Source organism: Bicyclus anynana, chromosome 15, assembly GCF_947172395.1.
Source record: "Bicyclus anynana chromosome 15, ilBicAnyn1.1, whole genome shotgun sequence".
NCBI classification, from domain to species: domain Eukaryota; kingdom Metazoa; phylum Arthropoda; class Insecta; order Lepidoptera; family Nymphalidae; genus Bicyclus; species Bicyclus anynana.
Window position 1 is genome coordinate 4795988 of NC_069097.1, and position 22630 is coordinate 4818617.

The 22630-nt window shown below is 35.9% G+C and overlaps 1 protein-coding gene across 1 annotated transcript; it reads right to left on the reverse strand.

The window, feature by feature from the left end:
- Positions 1-401: 401 nt before the first annotated feature.
- Positions 402-13347, reverse strand: LOC112054251 (sodium-coupled monocarboxylate transporter 2-like). Its single transcript, XM_024093954.2, has 11 exons — positions 13036-13347; positions 11007-11131; positions 10008-10160; positions 9323-9542; positions 8601-8871; positions 8204-8292; positions 8015-8123; positions 6924-7085; positions 5400-5495; positions 4063-4145; positions 402-700 (listed from the first exon to the last, which is right to left on the reverse strand). Exons 1-11 carry the CDS (start codon positions 13233-13235, stop codon positions 403-405), a joined length of 1806 nt encoding a protein of 601 aa, XP_023949722.1. The 5' UTR covers positions 13236-13347; the 3' UTR covers position 402.
- Positions 13348-22630: the final 9283 nt, after the last annotated feature.

The window sequence follows — 22630 nt, forward strand, 5'->3', positions numbered from 1 at the left end:
GAAGTCTTAGGTTCGAGCTGTGAAATATTGATAAAATAAGAAATATTGTTTTTTTTCTTCAAAGCTTCAATTTTTAATAAAAATTTGCAGCTCGGAGTGAAGAAGTTAATAGTTATACATCTCCGTGCCTCGGACATCACGTTAAATCGTCGCTCCAGGACATTATCATCAATATCAGGTAATGATTGTCGAAAAGGCCAAATTCCCTTAACCTCGCCTATCTACTTTGGACCAGTCTGGTGGGTCTAAGCTCTATATCCTCTCTCTTATAAGAAAGCAAGCCTGGACCGATAAAATAGTCTGATAATGATGATGACTATGATAATTTAATTTTAGGATGGTAAATTTCATGATACATACTATTTTATTATCAGAAAAGAAAAAACAGAAATTGTCTTTATTTTATCGATCTATTATATCTTTTAAATGCTTCAAAGCTTCATCGAGTGCCATGTAAACTTCTTCCGTTTTTGGAGTTCTGAATTCTGAAGAAGAAGATGGGCTTCTATCTGGTAACTTGTGGAGGAAGCTCTGGGTAAGGGGGCAGAACACGTCTGGGTTCATGGAATCTGTCTTCGACTTCCCCGTGAAGTAGCTCATGGGTACTCCTATGATGAGAACCGTTACTGCACCAGCGAATGGGCAGTAAGTGTAGGAGATCCGGAAGAGAGATTGCAAAGGCTTCACAGGCAGCTGTTTTCTGAAATAGTACGATTTGTAAGTTAACAACAATAGGGTAGTTGACTTATATAAAATTTCGTTACGTTTTCACTATTCGCGGATTAAAAAATTGCGCCCCATTTCTTAAATTCGCGGTTAAATATTTCGTTATTCGCGGATCTGACTGACGAAACTGACGTAAAATTTAAACTTTAACTTGCAAATACCTATTGCCGAAATTGCGAATGGATGGTTTAAGAATGCTACTGCCTAAAATCACTCTGAATTAAAAAATGTCAAGCAAGAAAAAAAATTCAAAATTCTTCAAACGATTGTCTAAGACTGAAGATAATAGTTAATCAATAACTTCAATTAATTGTTATTTCTTTATATTTTTGTTATTTATTTTGTCACCCAAGAACGTATCCCATAAAATCCCATATAAAATATCATTCCATATTCACGGTTTCTGTATTCGCGACACAATTAGAGAACGTATCCCCAGCGAATAATGAGCTTTTACTGTATAAACAATATTAATTTCGTGTTGTACATGGATGAAGGGTCCGAAATATATTGATATCAATTAATAAAAGTTAAGGATTTCATAGAAAACTTAATTTTAAAAAATTATGTTATTTAATCAATTTTTCCAAACTTCAAAAACGCTGTCGTCCATTTTGTGACGTCAAACTAACAGTTTTGTCAAACACTCCATTTGGTTAAGTGTTAACGTGACGTCATAAAACAGTTAAAATATAGACCACCATGGCTGATAGCGTTTTGGCTCGTTGTAAAAGTGAAGTAGCCTATTTTCATCATTTCTCGATAAAGGAATGTCTGCGTTTATCTTACTCTTTCTATCATTATCAACATCTTCATCAGCTGATGGACGTCCATTTCTGAACATAGACCTTCTGTAAGGATCTCCAATCACCACAGGCTCCACATTCATCGGCTATAATATTCTTATTAATTATTAATAAATCTTATTAATCGTAATATTTTATTTAGTTTACTAATTTGGAATTATTTTTCGGATAAAATAGCATACCTAGAACATATAGAGAGTTAATAATACAATAAAATAGATTGTAATTGTCGGACATTATAAGACTCTAGTTCTTTGGCAGTTATGTTAGGTCCTAAAACTTAATATTTTGCTAAACCTAGTATGCATCTAACAGAAATTGGTTGAATTTCCTCATACAATCATCTAGAACAATGAATAATATTACTAAGGAAATGATATTATTCTACATCAAGAAATAAATCATAAAGGATTACTCTTCAAAAGTACTTAACTCTTCAGTAGACAGCATTAAGAACGTCTCTACTGAGAGCAAAGTGTAAGTGCTGAAGTCGATGTAACCTTAAGCTGCTTTTCTACCGAGCATGTGTGAGAGAACTTAATGAGTGACGTATACAATGTTTGCAACTGGCAACACTGGCGTTAAGTTTGTTGCTGATCGTTTTAGGCCGGCTGTCTGTGTTTATAACTTGCCACAATTAATAAATATTGCCTTTATTCTCTCTCTTTAGTTATTTATTCTCTTTCTTTAGTTTCTATTTTATACATTGTATTTTTCTTGATTTTTAACTATTTTCACTACATTTATAGCAATTAAGTGCAGTACTAGGCCTCTCTACTCAGTAGAGAAGGTTTGGCTCTTCAAAGCCACCAATCTGATCCATGTAGTCGGACTGTGTTTGATTGTTTGAAATGTAACCACATCTAAGAGATGTTACTAGTGATGACTGGGAACGACGTAATTTGTTTTTTCTTGATGGAAATGTCCTATACGAGTCTTAATAGCACTCGCACTGTACATGAAGACGAACATGTTAAAACCATTGGACTAACCTCACTATAATTTCTAATCAGGGCCTGTAGCCATGTGGCACGTCAATTCTCATTCTTCAAACGCTAACGCTTCGAAAACTAACGCAGTGTATAAGACAGATCCGGTCGACAACTTGATCACGTGACCTGCCGATAGCGAATTTTTGCTCGCTATTGTACGCTTGATCATGTCTTGTGGAAAAACAGCTTTAGACATTAAAATCGTCCGTGACAAGGAAGTGACTAGAAAAAGTCATAAAACTGCTAGAATCGAGTAATAGTAATATGGGAAAAGTTTTAATAAGGGGCAAATAAAACTGAGCTCAAGTCGATATCACCAAAGTTGGCGAACTAAGATTAAAACTTTGACCGGGCTCTTTAGCGGGAGCATCGCGCGTAATAACCGTAATCAGTTTGTGGGCGTTTGTTTTTGGATGAGGAAAAAGGCTTTTCGTTTGCTGGTTCCGGGATTACGGGGAAGTAGGTAAGATTTCTTCGAAAACATTCTACTAACATGATACTTTGATATAAAAGCTGCCACGTAGCAAGAATATAATAGTACCTATAAGGAATACAAGTATTCATCATTATGATCATATACCTAGGTTAGTCGACAAAGAGACAGTTCCACCGCTGCCTTGAACTACTCTTGGGCACACGAGAATTTAAGGCTCTTTAGGAAAGTAAATAATCGAATTACCTATACTAACATTTTACTAAGTATATGACCATTTATTATAGGTAATCAATGTCAGCGCTGACCACTCAAGCTACCTCTACCGCACAAATCACTGAAATCGAGGAGCGTAGACAGAGAACCTCAGAACATCCACATCGATCGATGATAGATTAATATTTGAGAAGTTAATAGTTATTATTGATACTTGGACAGGAATGTAATTAATTATTAATTACTTTTTCTGTATCCAACTTTAGATTAGCCTCTCTAGTTTTTGGTCAACATAACCAAAGACTAGAGAGATTATTTGTGAAAGGTAAATTTACCGATTCTTGCCATGTAGCCACTACACGCAAGTTATAAATAGTAACTTTCCTTCTTGCGTAGGAAGTGGAATCATAATGAAGAGAACACTCTTCCAGTGCGGAGCTCTTGTCTTGTGAGTAAAAACTGTATTCTTGATCTAAAACTCTTAATAATATTATGTTTAGTTTCATGTTCTATGCATTTCGTTCTGTAAATGATTTTCTTTTAACCAAAAACTCGTACAGTCTAGCAATTATTTTTAAATTGTAAATTGTGTATAATTTGTGCCTTGTTTGTAATAAATGAGTTTAATTTCATATATGTGCTCTTTATTTGCAATAAGTGAGCTATAGAAACCTCATTACAATTGTAGACAAATCAGTTCTAAGGAATAATAGGAAGATAATAATTATAATTAGCCATAAAAAGCCTACCAACTGGGTAGTCTGAACCAGCACCTACACAAATAAAGTAATATGAACAACCCTTAAATTAATTTACTTAGGCAACTACGGATAAATTTACTTAGGTAACAAATCTGTGGAATATTGTTGTTAGGTATAAAATTACTCACGCAGCGTTTGAAATGATTGTCGTCGCGTTCACCAAATGTGTAAAGTTCGCTTTCCCGCATCCAGTGGTGACAAGAGGCTTGCCCTGAAAGTAGGGACACCATTTATCATGTCAAGCGTGAACAATAACTGAATTGTTGTTGAAAAATTAACAAATGGTGTCGAGCATATATCATTATTATTGGTATTTTTAACTTTTTACAGATAACATAAACAGGTAGGTACGTTCTACATTCTTTTGTTGTTGTCAAAGATCATTTTCTAACAGAGAGTTTGACGGCCTACGTGGCGCAGTGGTATGCGCGGTGGATTTACAAGACGGAGGTCCTGGGCTCGATCCCCGGCTGGGCCGATTGAGGTTTTCTTAATTGGTCTCGGTCTGGCTGGTGGGAGGCTTCGGCCGTGCCTAGTTACCATCCTACCGGCAAAGACGTACCGCATTTAGCGTTTCGGTAAGATGCCGTGTAGAAACCGAAAGGGGTGTGGATTTTCATCCTACTCCTAACAAGTTAGCCCGCTTCCATCTTAGATTGCAGCATCACATACCATCAGGTGAGATTTAGTCAAGGGCTAACTAGTAATAAATAAAAAAAAAAAAGTTGACATGGGCTTGGCTACTGCCGTATCAATGATACGGGGCCCCGGGCCCCTTAGGTATGAAAGGAAAAATGTAATCCACAATGTCACTTAATCTGGAGCATCCGGTAAAAAACTGCCTAGAGTTTCACTTCAGAAAAGACAAGATTCAAAAATAGCAATATTTTTTTATAATATAGGCAGCGCAAAAATGGGAACATCCTACATTCGTTGTCAGTGACATTTTAGCAAGCATTTTTGTTTCTCCTCTGAGTAAAATATCTTATTTTTTTTTATTATTTACAAGTTAGCCCTTGACTACAATCTCACCTGATGGTAAGTGATGACGCAGTCTAAGATGGAAGCGGGCTAACTTGTTAGGAGGAGGATGAAAATCCATACCCCTTTTCGGTTTCTACACGACATCGTACCGGAACGCTAAATCGCTTGGCGGTACGTCTTTGTCGGTAGGGTGGTAACTAGCCACGGCCGAAGCCTCCCACCAGCCAGACCTGGACAAATTAAGAAAATCTCAATCGACCCAGCCGGGGATCGAACCCAGGACCTCCGTTATATAAATCCACCGCGCATACCACTGCGCCACGGAGGCCGTCAGGAGGAGGTCTTTACCCTAAGCCCAAAAACTAATTTTGTTAATAAAAGTTGGATGTTCAATGATCTTAGCAGAGTGTCCCAACAGATGAATGACTACATTTATTTTTAGATAGATACTGAAAATAGTAAAATGTAATGGTTATCCTACCTGAAAGGTCAACGCCCCGGTGGCTAAAGCGTTCTCGGCACCTATGAGCAGCCAGCCACAGAGTAGTAGGCTCAGTATACAGCCGCTCAGCGCTCCCTGTTCAAGCAAGTTCATTATTTAACTATTCTGTGGTCGATGGTCTTATAGGTACTGGGTCACTGTCCTAAGGTAGTTGTCGTATCGGAAATTTAATTATTATCATAGATACAATTACAATATACTTACATAGATATAAAAATTGAAGATAGTAATTAGTAGTAGTAGGGTAGGTTAGGTAGTTGTAGTAGTAGGTGGGTAGTTACTATTTAGTAGGTACTAAGAAAACAATTTTAATTTAACTACCTACTCGTATATGTTGGTATTTCATAATTGCTGCAATCATTTTGGAACGACTTAAAAGTAGTTCCTACCTAGGTACAAAATAAAATATTTTTAAATACGTAACTAGGTAGATACATCTACCTACGGGAAGAAATAATGTTATATATTTTATTACAATGTAATATTAGTTGGTTGGCTTACGTATTTACACAAAAAGCCGAATTCAAACATTCTTTCAACAATACAAACAGAGACGAATATCTTAGCATTCCATGGATTCAAAGTGCAGGTGCCAGGTCCATAGCGTGGTAGAGAGAAAAACACTAAGCAAAGTCCAGGACTTGTGACTACTGGATGTAGGGTTAAGGAATTCCTTGACGATCGATCAACACTCCCCTTCTCTGCTCGTGTTGTTCTCCCTACCTATCCAAATTTGGTAAGATCCTATTAGAGCAGCTTTGGATACTCGTTCTAATATAGAACTAGCTGCACTTCTAGAGAGGCCAAGGTCTTTAAGCAAGTTATAGAGAGATTTTGCTGGTAATCCTCTCGCAACTACATAGCCATTTTTAGTTAGGTAGTTCATTAGTTAGGTCATAATAGGTATTTATTCACTTTTAAACTATGGTATCTTCATTAACAGCGAATAAAGGCTGAATAACAATAAACATTTATTTTTAATGGCTTAGCTACTCAGGGGCTAGGCAGTGCAATGCCCCGGGGCTCTGAAGCTCAAGGGGTCCTCGAATCCTTACCAGAAAATCGCGATCAAACTTAACCGTAGAAGGCGAGCTAGTCTTAAATAAACTTGAGTTTTGTTTCACAGTCTACTAAACGTTTTACTAAGTCGGTTAAAAACAGCGCTCCAAAGTTTTTTTTTTATTTTGGATGGATTACCATTTTTTACAACAGCGCCATCTATAATAAATACATAATACCACGTTATTGCTGTGGTTAGTTTCGGAACTGACTTTGTAGTTTTATATTTTCACGCAAGATGGCTCTGTTACCAAATTTTAACATTCATGCGAACCGACTTGTTGGTTTGTTTCAAAACCAACCCTTTAATTTTTCACTTTAATACTAGATGGCTCTGTTACATTAATAATAAAGCAGTTAGTAATTTTATTAGGGATGTCAACATATTATAATACAATTTTTTTTTCTTGTAAAAAATAAAGTATTTTTTATATTTATACTTACGGAACAATTAGCTCTTGAGAACACGATACCCAAAGTGAAAAGGCCGAGCAGAGTGCCAGCAGTGACACCCGTCACACCTGACGCCACGTGTTGAAGACGGTCCAGTTCACGCGCAAACCATATCACTGAGGCCAAGTATAACCCCACCATTATGCATAACAACTGAAAATAATGCAAAATATTCGTTGTAATATTACCTAGCAGTAATCGTCTGTTTCTCATCTTTTTGAGATAGCTCTCATTTGGGAGATATCTATTAAGTATATTACTACCGAACGCCCTTTACTTCATCCGCCCTTAAACCTTCTTAATTCGGCCCTCTTGCAAAATCCGTTTTAGCGAACGTCTACTAATTGTAAACTACCTCCCTGCCAAATTTTATCTTTGTACGTCAGGTAGTTTTCGAGGTGTTGTGATGACCTTTTGCATTTATGAAGTTATTTAAATATGAGGTTAAGCATTGTAATTTGGTTAAATTAAGGGATCTATACCTAGTTACATATTCGTTTATTTAGTGGTAATAGAGTGATAAAACTCGGCCAGAGGCGTACCGCTATGCTTATTTCTGGCGGCAAGTATAACATTGTTATGTTCTAGTGTGAAGGGCGTAGTTGCCGATGTAATTAGAGGCATATGAGGCTTAACACCTACGCTATCAAGTTGATAAAGGAAAGTGTAAGATGTGGAAACAAGATTCACCTTGTAGGACTTGTTCCTTGCATGATCTGGGAAGTGTTACTCCAGGCGATGGTTTTCCACTAACCATCAGGTAAGTTACGGGATTGGTCCGTCGATTAATTATTTTAACTGTTATGTTAGGAAAAAAGTCAGCTTCACGCCTAAGGGTGCAAAAAAATATGCAGGTATATACCACACACTTGTAGCAAATGTTTCTTATGAGATGATGGTATATTTATGTTTGTATTACGTTGACTGAAAATCTGGGAAGCCATCTCCATTCATCAACTGCAGTAAAAATAGCAATTTCATCTCTCAACTCTTCGAATTTATCAAAATTAACGCAGGTAATTGAACTCAGATACCTACAGTAACCTACACTAAAGGTTACAAACTGATTTGATAATGCTCACCTTCATAATTTTGCAGCAAGCTAGTTCATTAGTACTCTGAGGCATCCATGGTCTAATAAATTCTTCAAACACAACTCCTGATATTGAATTTATGATAGACGCAATACAACTGTAACAACACGACTATCATGAGCAAACACGAGCAATTAGTGTCATTAAACTGTGTAGATTTTAGATCCATTTACATACCCTGTAGTTGCGCTGAAGATAGATATTATAAAGATACCACAGATCCCTGGAAACATTGTTGACAAATTATTAAGAAAATGAGGTACCAACTGGAAAGAAAAAAGTCACACTTATTGATATAGGTATGGGTAGGTCTGAACTTACGTATAGCATCTTGACAGGAAATCTAAAGTCTTTATTTCAATAAATAAATTTTTAGATATTCCGTTTATCTGTCGGAGTGTTTCAGGTAAACTCTAAAATGGCTCAATCGTTTTTAATAAAACTATCACTAGAAGCTAGCTGATATTATTATGAGTGAGATTACTTGAGATAAGATTAGGCTACTTTTATTCCGATATTCCTACAGAAATAGGTGAAACCGCTAGATACAGCTGTTTGAATAAGATTCACTCACTTGCTCATGTTTTTTTATTTGTCCAGTCAGCAATGGATCACATCCAGCAAACCAGGCGTACAGCACCAACCCCAAAAAGCACGACAATAGCTTCATAAGTATTATCCCCACACAAGAGATAGCCAAACATATTCTAGCTTTACTGATTGTGGGTACAGCCAACAGTTTTTGTAGAGAAGACTGACTAAGAGCTATCTTCCATAGCCAATTCGTGCTTAATGCCAATGTCACAACGAAAAAGGAAGTGTGATGAGCAAGTTCTGGATCCGGACTGAAACAAAATAATCAAGAACTTTATAATAATGACATAGAACATACTTTAATTTTAATATTTTTTATCTTACAAACAACCCCCTGAGAATGTAAAAATTAAAGGGAATGCAACTCAAAAAATAAATGATGTTAATTAAATAATATCAATTATCAACCTATTTGAAAAGTCATCTAAAGGACCAAGCCCTTTAAGGAGAATGAATTTAGATCTTAGACCCACCACGTTGCTTCAGCGGTCAGGACATACCCTAGATTGGTAATGTTAATGTATAACTGATAATAATAACCGGAATGGTAGCGTACTCTTCAATGCAGGGGGGTGAAACACCACATTAAAAATTTTATAAAAAACTTAATGTTTCATATTTTGAAACCAGAACCTACACCAGGGACCACATGATTCGAAGTCATAAATAAATGAACTGGAATAATATATGTGACAAACTTACTCATAAATAACTAGTCTGCTACCTTGACTAGCAATCTCCCACATTTGTTCAAAACCTAATGGTAGCAACGCTAAACCACTGGGTAGAGCTGTTCCAGCAAATGCTAGGAAAGTCGTTACAATACCAATTCCTACTATTGCTCGTAAACCTCCCACAGCAATAAAAGTAGAGCAAGCTACGCATATGACTGCTGTTATTCGACTTGCTTCAGGATTTGTTACTGGAAAAATAATATATGGAAATGTATCACAAATCTAAAAACAGTTGTAAGATCAAGGAATAAAAGTAATAAGTTATATAATATAAATAGCTATTCTAGATTTACTAGAATTTCCAAACGAATTTAAGTTTCAAATAAATATATCTACTTTCCTAGATTATAGAAAAGAAAATTCTTTAAAAAAAAAGTTTTTCATAAAGTATTTCACTAACATAAAGCACCGTTAGCTAAGGCAAGCAGGTGCAAACTCGATGAACATATAATTTTGTGTTTATAGAGTTCCTAAAAGTAATTAACCTTTTCTATCATCAAAAAAAAATTCATAGTATAGCAAACTATATTTTTGCTTTATCACAATTTAATCAAATTTAATTACAATTGAACGTCAACGTTTTAGCTTTCAATATTTGACAATTTACTAACTGGGTAAGTTGGAGTAAGTAAAAGCTTATGAAAATATCTCACCTAATCTAAAAGCCATTAGTGGCACATAAGGTACAATCGGCAAAAGCATCAGTTTGCTAACCACGAACAAAACTGCTGCAATAGTTCGCGTGTGCGTAGAAAATCTTATTTCTAAGTATTCGAAGCTTGATGACAACTGCAGTCTGTGGAAAACTGAAAAAAAAATTACACAATCCCAACTTAAACTTTAGAAACGAATACGCATAGGTACATTACATAACTTATAATCCCAAAAATATTACGTCAATGGAACAAAAAATATATCTTAGCTTTCAACATGTACCTACCATAGAAAGTAAGTTTTAGACTATTGTCAAAAACTAACTGAATCCAAATACGAGTACATACATGAATAACAAGACAAGGAAATTACTGTGACATAACAGATAAAAAGCCATTCATTAACTCTTTAATCAACATTACGAATATTTGGGTTTAAAAGTAGATTACAGAGTAAGACATATATTAGTTAATCCGCGAATAGTAATAATTAACATTTATCTTGTTAACGCAGTTCGTAATTTTTACCTAAAATCCAAAAGTATGAATTAAGAATTCAATCTGAACTCTTGGTTAGTTCTAGGAAATAGTTATGGAAATAACACATTTTTAAAACCTATTTCGTCTGTTCGCGCTTATCTTTGAAATCATCAAACTAAACGTTTTCAATGCGATGCGAATGCAGGCTAAAACAATAATATAATACAAAAGGAAATAAGTCTAGTCTCGGAAAGAATAAAATATTGTTCTTAAGTGAATAAAATATTTATCTATACTAATATTTTAAAATTAAAGAGTTTATTTGTTTGAAAGCGCTAATCTCAGGAAGGATCCGATTTGAAAAATTATTCATTTAAGGCTATGTATTATCCCTATATTCCTACGGGAACGGTAACCACGCGTGTGAAACCGCGCGGCGTCAGCTAGTATTACATAGATAGACAAATGAAACTTAACGCTATGAAGACGAATGCGAGACATATTTGACATAATATTTACCTGGCAAATAAATCACAGCTGTTAAGAAGGTGACAATGATAAGCGACAACGCAGATGCCCAATACTGTGTACCCCGAAGATATATCTCAACGGGCACACCTAGTAATGTTATACTTGTTAGATGGCTGAAAATAGTAAACTGTTTGAATAAAATGAGTTGCCAGTTATACGCAACGATCTATGAGGATTAATACTTAATTAATGGTTCAGGTTGAAGAGTGCGAGAAACCACACAGTAAATCAGTCATTCTACCCGAAAGACGGATTGGATTTAAATGTAGTAGTAACTTGTAAAGACATAGTAATAAGCGCATTGTATACATCGATCTTCTATTTACTATAAAAGGTCAATGATTATCTATTACTAAATGGACATCAGATATCCAAACATAGTCATTATCATTGTCTGTCAGTGGAAGCTACGCAACGGATTGTTTTTTAAGGGGTTTCGATGTCTTTCGTGTTCATCTGTATCCGACGTTTTTCAACATGGAATTCTTTAACACTGTCAACTTATTATCTATTTCAAAGGCAAAATGTCTCCCGACAATAGAGAACTAAAATTAAGTTATGCCTTAATATAATCTACTGGTTCATGTAGTCGTTAAAATCCAAATATTTATGCTATCTACAGAAACAACGTAAGAGTTATTTAGTGATATCTCAAAGTAAACAAAATCGCTCATCATTCATCATTTGTCACGCGACTGTGTGTGATGTACGATAATAATAATAATATAACCTATGTTGACATTTCGATACAACAAACTAAATTTAAAATTTGAACACTTTATGAATAACGATTTTTATGACATACTTATTGCGTAAACTTCACTGCTTCATAAAGACACACAGCACAACAGTTATACAAGTCAAACTTATAATACCCCTATTTTACAACACCCCCCGATGACGCCGCTAAGGTCCCATTATGGAGCCTACTACACTTACACGATCAGGAAAAAAAATTATGTCGTGGATTTAAAATTAGAATAGAACGTAATCTAAAATAGAAGTAATAAATATTAATCGAAAAATAATTACTTTGAAAACAAAACGGTATTCTCAAACGATTATGTAGTGGCAACCCTGGCATGTAACTTCTTTTGGCATTATATGTTTATAAATTAGTACAAAATTGATTAGTGATAAGAATTGCATACAAATAAAGGGAGGTAGGATAATAGAGCTTAGATTATTGATTGGCTACGGTTGGGCCACCACGAATAGGTACGCCAACCAATCAGTAATCTAAGACAGAGTAATCTAGACGAAGACGATCTAGATTTTTGACGACCCCCGTGGCGCAGTGGTATTCGCGGTGGATTTACAAGACAGAGGTCCTGGGTTCGATCCCCGGCTGGGTAGACTGAGATTTTCTTAATTTGTCCAGGTCTGGCTGGTGGGAGGCTTCGGCCGTGGCTAGTTACCACCCTACCGGCAAAGACGTACCGCCAAGCAATTTAGCGATACGGTAGGATGCCGTGTAGAAACCGAAAAGGGTGTGGATTTTCATCCTCCTCCTAACAAGTTAGCCCGCTTCCATCTTAGACTGCATCATCAATTACCATCAGGTGAGATTGTAGTCAAGGGCTAACTTGTAAAGAATAAAAAAAAATATATACCTAGCTACAAAAATCAAATAGCAGTTCAATTAAGAATATAAAGTTTATACGCAAATATTACATGACTTCGACTTGTACTCGTATTATATTGTCAAACTGTTTTTGTAAATGTTAAGTCAGCCATAGACGGTCAATTTATTCTAACGTTTCTGTGACCAATACACGATCAGTTAAAGTCGTGGGTGCTGCAGAAACGTGAGAATAATTGATTACCAATGGCGTGCATTAGTCCAGCTTCTTGTTATGTATGCCAAACTCAAGAACAACTCAACAAAGGTCAACTGAAAGAACTCACGACCAATGAATACAATTTATGGTTATCAGAAAGCGTTTGCTTATGCGTTTTCTATAATCTGTGATTATCACTTATTAAAAACTTTTTACAGTTGCTTGAACTCACTCACCTAGCAGTTAATGCCAAAGAAATGGACACAATAGACATATTTTTCCCTCCAAACAAAAATCCAGCCACTGTGTTATATTTTTTATTTACAAACAAAAAATACAATATTATTCCAATAATAACACCCAAATTAATTCCAAATAAACAATATTCCGCCACGTTGAAATAAATTGGAGACACTGGTGTCGTAGTATTTATCATTTTGATTAATTTTTAATTTTATAATTTAATTAAATTCAAAAATTATATTTTATCAGAGTGATTTTTCATACGACCGCACGTTAATAATTTCATATCAACACTACGGTAACAATTTACTAGTAGGTAGGTAAAGCGATGATAAAGACAGATTTCTTCTGAATCTTTTAGTAAATAACGAGTTAAAAGGATTTCTGCTATTTTATTACACCTATTGCCGTAGAATTACGTTAACTGCCTCTTTTCTACACCAACGTAGACCTCTATACAAATATTTAATTAATTTATTTATTTAACAATTTTATCTCTGTCCGTAATAAAATTTTATGTGCCTATAAAATTAATATACTGTTAGATATTTTTGAATAATTGCCATGATAATTAATCCTACGTACGTTCGGGTACCACTATAATTATTGTTATTAAACAAAATAAAAAAAAATAAATATTAATTTTATAGTCTTTGTGTCACCGCCATCTATTAAATATCACTCGAACTACGATGAACTGTCATGAACTAGTACGTTCAGCTTGGTACCTTTTCGGGCTACTTAGTTTGTGCTGTACTTTATAGATGGCGCACTAATAAAACAGATTGTGAGCGATATGGTACTAGCACCATCCAATATTTCTTAGCACTGTACAGCATCCCAGGAGCTTTGCCACACAGTGTAATCACTGCAACAAAGAGATATACCAGTGTTGTAATATTTTTTTTACAAAATCTGCCATAACTACAAGTAAATATTTTACAGTTCCGCTCCTATTAATGATACTAAATATTAATCAAGGATTAATCATAATAAATATTAATTACGTTCATACCTACTAACAAGTTAAAATAGAAAATTTCATTTAATTCGTATTTAAGCTACGATGCCGTAGACAGACATATAGGTATGTCACATACATGGAAACTTTGGCATCCGTCTTTTACGTTGGGGTTAAAACTCTGTATGGAATAGGTACCAATATTATGTGTAGGTACTCGTAAACGCAAGAGGGTTGCTAAATTCAATCAACAAAAATTCTTTTCCGACTATGAGTCGTTGAAATCGAAACCTAAACAATGCCGATAAAGTACTCAGAAAAGCCCAAAGCCTTAATAAAGAATTTAAAAAAATGTACGTAACTGCGTCATGGATGATCACTTACCGTTCCGTTAATACATTACATAAAAAAAATTACAAGATACGCCTAAATATATTTTAATTCAACATTGCAACATCCTTGAATGCGTATAAGAATGGCGGCATCTGCAAATAGTGGCAAAACAAACACTATAAGCTTTTAGTTTAAAAATCAATTTGTTATAATTTTATCCCTTTTCCCAACACCTATACGCGTCTAATAGTGCAATAAATTCGCCGGCGAACGTACAGTCGACCCCGCACAAATGTACATGCCACAATAATATCTAGGGCCAGTGATTTAAAGGCCATAATTCAATGAACCACCATAACCCGAACGTATATTTTCTGTACACAAATCATCTAATACAAAATATCACAAATATTTCTTGTCCAGAACACTGGGTGACAGAGAGCAACCTGACTAGGGTTGCCAATTATTTTTATCGAGGCTTTTCTAGCATTATGTCGTGTCAGAGTTTAGCAAATTAAAAAAAATAACTGAATATAAAAAAAATATTGAATAAAAAAATATCAATTAACAAACTTGAGTTATTTAAGTAATTGCACTATTGTATTGGGAACGCCCTCCATTTTTCTTTAAATTTGCCGGTAGATTTTCCTCTCTACTTTCATTAGCCAAACTCTACTCTTTTAAGGCTCAAAACTAATTTTTTATTGGTTCGTTGTCAAAGAAACATTTCGGGGTTAGTCCTCACTTGTTGGACTACTTGTCGTTCTTACTCCATGCATTAAACTTTTCGCTTAGTTGGTGGGTAAAGTGTCATATTTAGATAACATACGTGCCTCCAGCAACTTGAGAGGTAAGCATCATGTGCCTGTAATTATACCTACAAAAATTACTTTCAGACAATAACACAGCGAAGATTATTATTGGTGGCAAAAGTAAACGTGACAGTAGGTAGTACTTCCCCTGACGAGTTTTGTCCCTTATTAAATTAAATATTTTGCTGGCTGTTCTGAAAACTCACCTACAAAAGTTATGCTTTACAACCGACAGGTTCAGTTCACAGCTAAGAAAGAAAATTTTGCATGTTATATTTTTTAATTGGATGTTTTTGTAAATTAGGATTAGGCGTGTCTGGTCTGATTATAATATATTTACTACTGTATTTAGTGCCCACGTTAGGTTATTCCTAACATACATTGCATTGTCAATTTACTACAATCAAATGTGAATAGTCAAATGTTTATCTGAAAAACAAATACAAAGCAAATATATTATTAAAATAATGATACCCTAACATTTTTTTTCCTGCAATTTAAAAATCGGACAATGATTTTTTTTTTGGCATGTTCAAAATCGGCTAAACAATAATCAGTATAAAATTCGGCCTAGTCTGGCAGGTGACAGCCCTGCACCCAAACAAACGGAAGCTTGAGGAAGGAGGCGGGATGGCTCAGTTGAGAAAATACAAGACAAGGACAGAGCTTATGGATTTCTGAAAGAGGAAAGGGGATAGAAGCGGAGAAAAATTAAATTATATTTCCCAATGGTGTCAGCCAGTTATTAAGTGGCCAGACGCCATTTTGAATTATTATATTTTTTATTTCTTTTCCCAGGTTTCCCTTTTGTACGAGGAATTCCTTTTATTTTGTAATAGTTGTGGGATCCGAATTGCAAATGGGTTAGTGGTAGAACATAAATCGTGAAAATTCTTTAGAGGACCCCTATGTGTCATTTTGGGTCCAGGAAGACCTATCTTGTTATTTTCAAATTATTTACCCTGCTGTCTGCTGCTGTATGTAGTAACCCTGCTGTCAGCATCCACGACCGTGGGTTCATTTCCCACAACTGGAAAATATTTGCGATCGTGAAATATTTGTGGTTATGAACGCATTGAAATCTTGTACTTTCGTGTTTTATTTATTGACATTTAAAATAATTAAATTAAATATTTAAAAAAATCCATGATATAATAATAATTGAATTATGGCCACAATAAGTATATTTTGAATTTTTCAAAATAGTAGGTTCTGCATGTACCTATTTACCAATATAGTATGAGATATATTTTCATGTTTACAATTTTCTCAAAATCTTCCGATCCAATATCAGTGAAGGTTTTCGTTTTTAAAATGAATATAACTTGTTCTTTATACATATATTGCAGATTTATAAGTATTTATAACGCGACTACAAAGAAGGATGTTTCGTGTTTTTATATCTTAAAAATGTATTTAAGTTTCTATGTCAGCGAATTTCCTGATCCGATTTCGATGAGGCTAATCTATATTTTTCAGTGAAGGCTAGGTAGTACTCGTAGTAGTCAGAAACATATAGGTTATATTGATAGGTTTGTTTTTCCTTGAAGCATTTATTGTTAATCAAGATGTGTTCTTCAGTATTTACATATTTCAAACTAATTGATTGTCAGAAATAGTCAACCTATTTTTTTACTTTTGCAACACATTTGCGAACCATTAAGGGATAATTCATTTTATTCCTTTTTGTGGTAGGCGTCCACAAATCCGCATAGAACGCATTTGAATTTTACGGTAGGTTCGTATGATCCGTACGATGCGGATCAATGGACGCACTTGTATGACTTTCAATTTCTAGCTAATACTGCGACCCGTTTGATGCGATGCGTCCTATACGAACTATGCTGATATGTGGACGCTGACCATTGAGAAACGTATTTACATCTATACTAATATTATAAAGAGGTAAAGTTTGTAAGTTTGTAAGTTTGTCACATTTTTTAAATGGGGTAATCTTCGTAACTACTGGTCCGATTTTAAAAATTCTTTCACCAGTAGAATGCTACATTATCGGGGAGTGCTATAGGCTATATTTTATATTGGTATCATATATATTAGCCGAGTTATCACAGTTTTTGTCACACAGGTTGGACTGAAAATCCTCTTAAACAGACTTATTCGCATGCGCTGCCTTAACTATTGTGTAAAATTGAAATTAATGTATGGAGACTTTATGTATATTTAAAAGTTCTACAAAAAAGTCCGCGACACCATATATCTATCTTCTATATATTAGCAGATATAGTACCTTTTGTGTTTTAAAAATTATTAATTTTATATACTTAAGTTTACGTCATTATTTATACAACTAAACTTTAATCTTTATTAAAATAAATTATTTAATAATCACAAGGATATTATGGAGATAAGATTTGCCCTTTACAGTATGTTAATTACTTAAATAGTTTCGGAGATAATACAAAATTTCTGAAAGACGCAGAAATTCCGCTATATGACGCCCGGCGCTTTCATTTACGTAGTTCCCGTTCCCGTGTGAATATGGGGATCAGACATAGCCTATGACACTCGCAAATAACGTAGCTTTCTATTGGTAAAACAATTTTCCAAATCGGTCCAGTAGATCCAGAGATTACCTCCTACAACCACACGAACTTTACCTCTTTATATTATTAGCATAGAAGTCTCTATTTCTCTTGGTCATACTATCACTCTCGAGGGACTGGACCGATTTTGCTAAGGGTAGGAGTAAGATAGAGAAGTTACAGGGTAGGGTAGGGTACGGGTAGGGAAGCGTAGGGGTAGTGTAGGGGTAGGGTAGGTTTAGGGCCGGGTTTAGGGTAGTGGTAGGGTAGGGGTAGAGGTAGGGTAGTGGTAGGGTAGAGGTACGGGTGGGATAGGGGTAGGAAAGGGATAGGGTACGGGGAGAGTAGGGGTAGGATGGGGGTAGGGTGTAGGTAAGGTAGGGGTAGGGTAGGGGTAGGGTAGGGGTATAGTGGGGGTAGGGGTAGGGTAGATGTAGGGGTTAGGTAGGGTAGGGTTGGGGTAGTGGTAGGGTAGGGGTAGTAGTAAAGTTGATATCGAAATTTACGCGGACGAAGTCGCGGGCGTCCGCTAGTTTTTAAAATAAAATTAAAGCGTTGGTTTTGAATCCGATTGACAAAACATTTAAAATAATCACAAAAGCCTCATCCCTCACTCAAGAAGCCTTTTACATCTTCCAAAGCTTCCAAGTTCCAACGCCCGGGGTGAAATAAAATTATAAAAGAGATGCCCTTCTCAGGGATTAGGGGACGGTTTGCCGTTCGCATGATTGGACTCGCAAAGGATATTGGGTAGTGTAATTATAACGTATCCTTATCAGAGCTACGCGTAAAACTTCCTACTAATATTATAAACTCGAAAATTTGTATGGATGTTTGGAAGTATGTTTGTTTGGATGATTGTTACTCTTTAACGCCGCTACTATTGAAGCGATTTGGCTGAAATTTGGAATGGAAATAGATTTTACTCTGGATTAACACATAGGCTACTTTTTATCCCGAAAAAGTCCATGATTTCCCGAGATTTGCGAAAACTGATGATTTTGATGATATGAATGTCTGTAACGCTTTCACGCCTCGACTACTGAACCGAATTAGCTGAAATTTGGTTTTAGGATATATTATAGCCTGGATTAACATTTAGGCGGATTTGTGAAAAACTAAATTCCATGCGGACGAAGTCGTGGGCGTCCGCTAGTTTTGAATAATAATGCTCCACATAATAGTAGTATTTATCTATCTACGTGAACTGGATATAAAACGAGCTGCTTGGAGCCTTGTTTGCAGACGGTGGTATAAAAAAGGACTAGGAATCTAGGAATTTTAAAAATAACATCAAGATCGATGTTTTTTTATAAATATAAGCCATATCTTTTTAAATATGACCACTAGTCGAGAAATACTGTATTAGAAGTGGGTGGTGTTTGTAACCCACCCCGTTGGTCCATTGTCGGTTTAACCGCTTTTAGCGTTGAGCTGTTGGGTTTTGTCTACAAAGTTAATTAATATTTGTTGCGGTCGCGAGCGCAAGCCAAACAGTGTGTCGCCGTAACGCGTTACGTTACTAAACGATTTATGCTCCATAAAGAAGTTATCACCAATGTTAGTGACATTACACTATCTTAGTATTAAGGTACTATCATGAAAAAAGGTTTAATTCTACATGTCGTTCTACTTTTATTGCATGATACAATCGTTTTTCCCGCCGCAAGGGCTAGTGCGGGCAGAGGAAGACAGTTTAATCAAACGTTAAGGGTTGAAGCTTAAAATAATCTTGGGAGCAGTTACAGCCCCTGGCGGATGATAAAATGACGATAGCCGGATATGGGTGAGATGAATTGGTTACTGCGGGCGTTTCTTGGTGTTGCCATTTAATAAGATAATTCCCATGATATCTGGGTTATGAGATTATTAAACTATTTGCTTTATTTTTTGGATTTTGACTATTGTCATGAAGACATACTATAATCTCGTAATATTTTTATAGTTCCATTTCCAGATACAGTTTAACAGATTTTCATGATTTTATTTTGCAAAAACTTTTGCTGAGTTATTGGTGTTTTTAGCAGACTGAGAAGTGGATTACAAAAATAAGAAAACCAATGTCGAACAAAGGTTATGATTCACAATATTTGTCAGGACAACTTAATTGAGTAAGAAATCAGACTGTAGCCAAAATAAGACCCTAGAAAGGCAGAGCATGATCTTGAGTGGAGTCACGAACTTGTGATCGTTATGTGTAGGGTTGAGAGCGCCTTTGACAGTTAACTAACATTCCCCTTTTCCACCCAAATCACTCTGCCCGCCTATACCAAGTAACCCATAAAGAATTACGCAACAAGAAATGTGTACAGCTTGAACGCCACGAGCATACCGACCGTACGACGAGCGTCTTATATCGCCTTAATCTACTCTACCCTACTCTATACGCAAAACAAGTCGCGCCACCTAGCGTCGGTACAAGCCAACACGAGATCGAGTGACGTCATATCCATCTCAGACTACTACTTTCCACATTTCTCTGTAATAACTAACTAAATAATGCAGAACTTTTTTTATGTGTTAAAAAATAAATAAAAGAGAATCTTGGAAAATAGGCTTCGTTTTGACACGGAATGAAGAGGATGAAATAGGAGTTCAAAGTTTTAATGAAAATTTGACAATGAATTTTCATAAAAATACCTAATATTTTTATGAAAATTGGTATATTGACTAGCGTTAAAATCTATGTACATGTACCTAATTATAAAGAAGTGTATTTAGCCATCATCTTAATTACCCAATTGGGTTATTAAGATGATGGCTAAATACACTTCTCTCGGACTAAGTTGCTGGCATCCGTTAGTACCTATTTAATAATCGTCGTTATAAACCCATAATCGGCTCACTGCTGAGCTCGAGTCTCCTCTTGGAATGAGAGAGGTTAGGCCAGTAGTCCACCACGCTGGCCCAATGCGGATTGGCAGACTTCACACACGCAGAGAATTAGGAAAATTCTCTGGTATGCAGGTTTCCTAACGATGTTTCCTTCACCGTTTGAGACACGTGATATTTAATTTCTTAAAATGCACACAACTGTAAAGTTGGAGGTGCATGACCTCGACCGGATTCGAACCCACACCCTCCAGAATCAGAGGCAGAGGTCATATCCATTGGGCTATCACAGCTCTTTAATAATAATTTCTCCTTTCTCCTACAACTATCATATTAAAAGCCTTTGCTTAAAAGGAGCGGGAACTACATGAGCGGTTAGGAATCAGGTCCAGAACCAGAAGGTTTATTCTTCCCTTATCTTTAGCACATAATAAAAAAATAAATTAAATATTATTGAATGAAACATAGCAATTTATGTTGGTATTTTATAAAACTATCTAGTGTTCCGTATATTAAAGAATTTTCCTTTAAATTAGTCTCGTATTACCTTGTCGTTCGCACGCTTTCGGGCTCCGAAATGAGCGGGTAGTGACATAATTTTTCTTAATATCAACGTTATGTGCAACGATAGATAGTAGTACAAGGCATTCCAAAGGTCGACTAATATTCGCAATATGTTTACGTGCGTCTAACCTGATCAGAAAAATAAAGAACTTCGCAATCTTGCGAAAGAAGGGATTAATTTCCTAAAATCCTACTAATATTATAAACGCGAAAGTTTGTTTGGATGTTTGTTACTCTTTAACGACAACAACTAGTAAATCAATTTGGCTGAAATTTGGAATGCAAATAGATTTTACTCTGGATTAACACATAAGCTACTTTTCATCATGGAAAAATCCATGGATCCCGAGGGACTTGTAACAAAATTTTACGCGGACGAAGTCGTGGGCGTCCGCTAGTAAAATTGTTTGAACGTCATCCTTGAATCTACTGATCTGCTCTGACTGCATCTACGTGTTGGTATCTAAACACTGAACAGAAACTGTTACCATAAAGAAATATTATGGACATACCAACAATGTTCTGCTTAGGAATTAATATCTTAGGTATATGTTCCTATGAACTGTGGCCACAATAATGTACAAGGCATTACAAAAACATTGTTTAAAACAAAAGTTATCTGTTATTTGTTACCCTTTTATCTAGTTTCTTAAAATATAAGGAAGTACAAATTATAGGTAGTATACTAACGAACCCACTCAAGCTTCGCTATGTTGTCAACTTGACAACATCACTGCATTGGCTAGTCCAGTTTTGCAAGCAACTGATAAGCTATCGGCGACAATCAGAAACTTTAGCTGCTTATAATGAGACAAGTACACAATTAAATTTAACAAGCGTTTTCCTCGCTCGTTTCGTAGCCCGCGCCCCAGTCAGGCGGGAATGGAAAAATGGCGTACCTCGACACCAGAATATATTAGGTAATCGTACTAGTTTGTATGGGAGGTGCGTTTGAGGATGAATGTGTTGGTTTTGCGACGCCGCCGAACTCTGACAAATAGGCCTTACATTTTGTTTTGTAGCCTAAATAAATTGAATTCAATACTTTACTTACGATAAGCGGGTTTAGGTAGATACCTAAATAGTAGTAGGTAGAGCTTTTAGAGACAGAGTCCGGGGAAGTGCTACAGCCATGATTATTTCTGTCGCCAAACAGTTGCTGTTGCTGTCTGAAGGGCTCGTTTGCCGTTGTAATTACAGACACATGAGGTTGAAACTGAAGTGACAAATGGGCGGGGCACATAGTTCGAAAATCCGATGGACGTTGGGTTCCCAAGATGCTAGAATGGCGACTGTGAAACGCAGTGTTGGTTGTCGGTCCAGTGGCGCAAACATGCGACCAAGTGAAGGGAAATAGACAAAATATCGCCCAATGGCGGCGGGGTAGTTCCAGTCCCAACTCTTTCGTTTCCACGCAATGAAAGAGTGGTATTTCCGGTTGCACTGCCATTGGTTGAAATTTGTCTATTTCTCTTCACAAGATTATCTCGTTGGTCGCATGTTAGCGCCACAGGTGGTTAGACGACATCAAGGTTTTTTTTTA

Coding starts and splice junctions, on each gene's coding strand:
- LOC112054251 (XM_024093954.2), bottom strand. CDS start 13,235: ATGATAAATACTACGACACCAGTGTCTCCAATTTATTTCAACGTGGCG. Junction 10,161..11,006: donor AGCTGTGATTTATTTGCCAG/GTAAATATTATG, acceptor TTTTTTTTTCAG/TTTTCCACAGACTGCAGTTG. Junction 9,543..10,007: donor ACTAATGGCTTTTAGATTAG/GTGAGATATTTT, acceptor TTATTTTTCCAG/TAACAAATCCTGAAGCAAGT.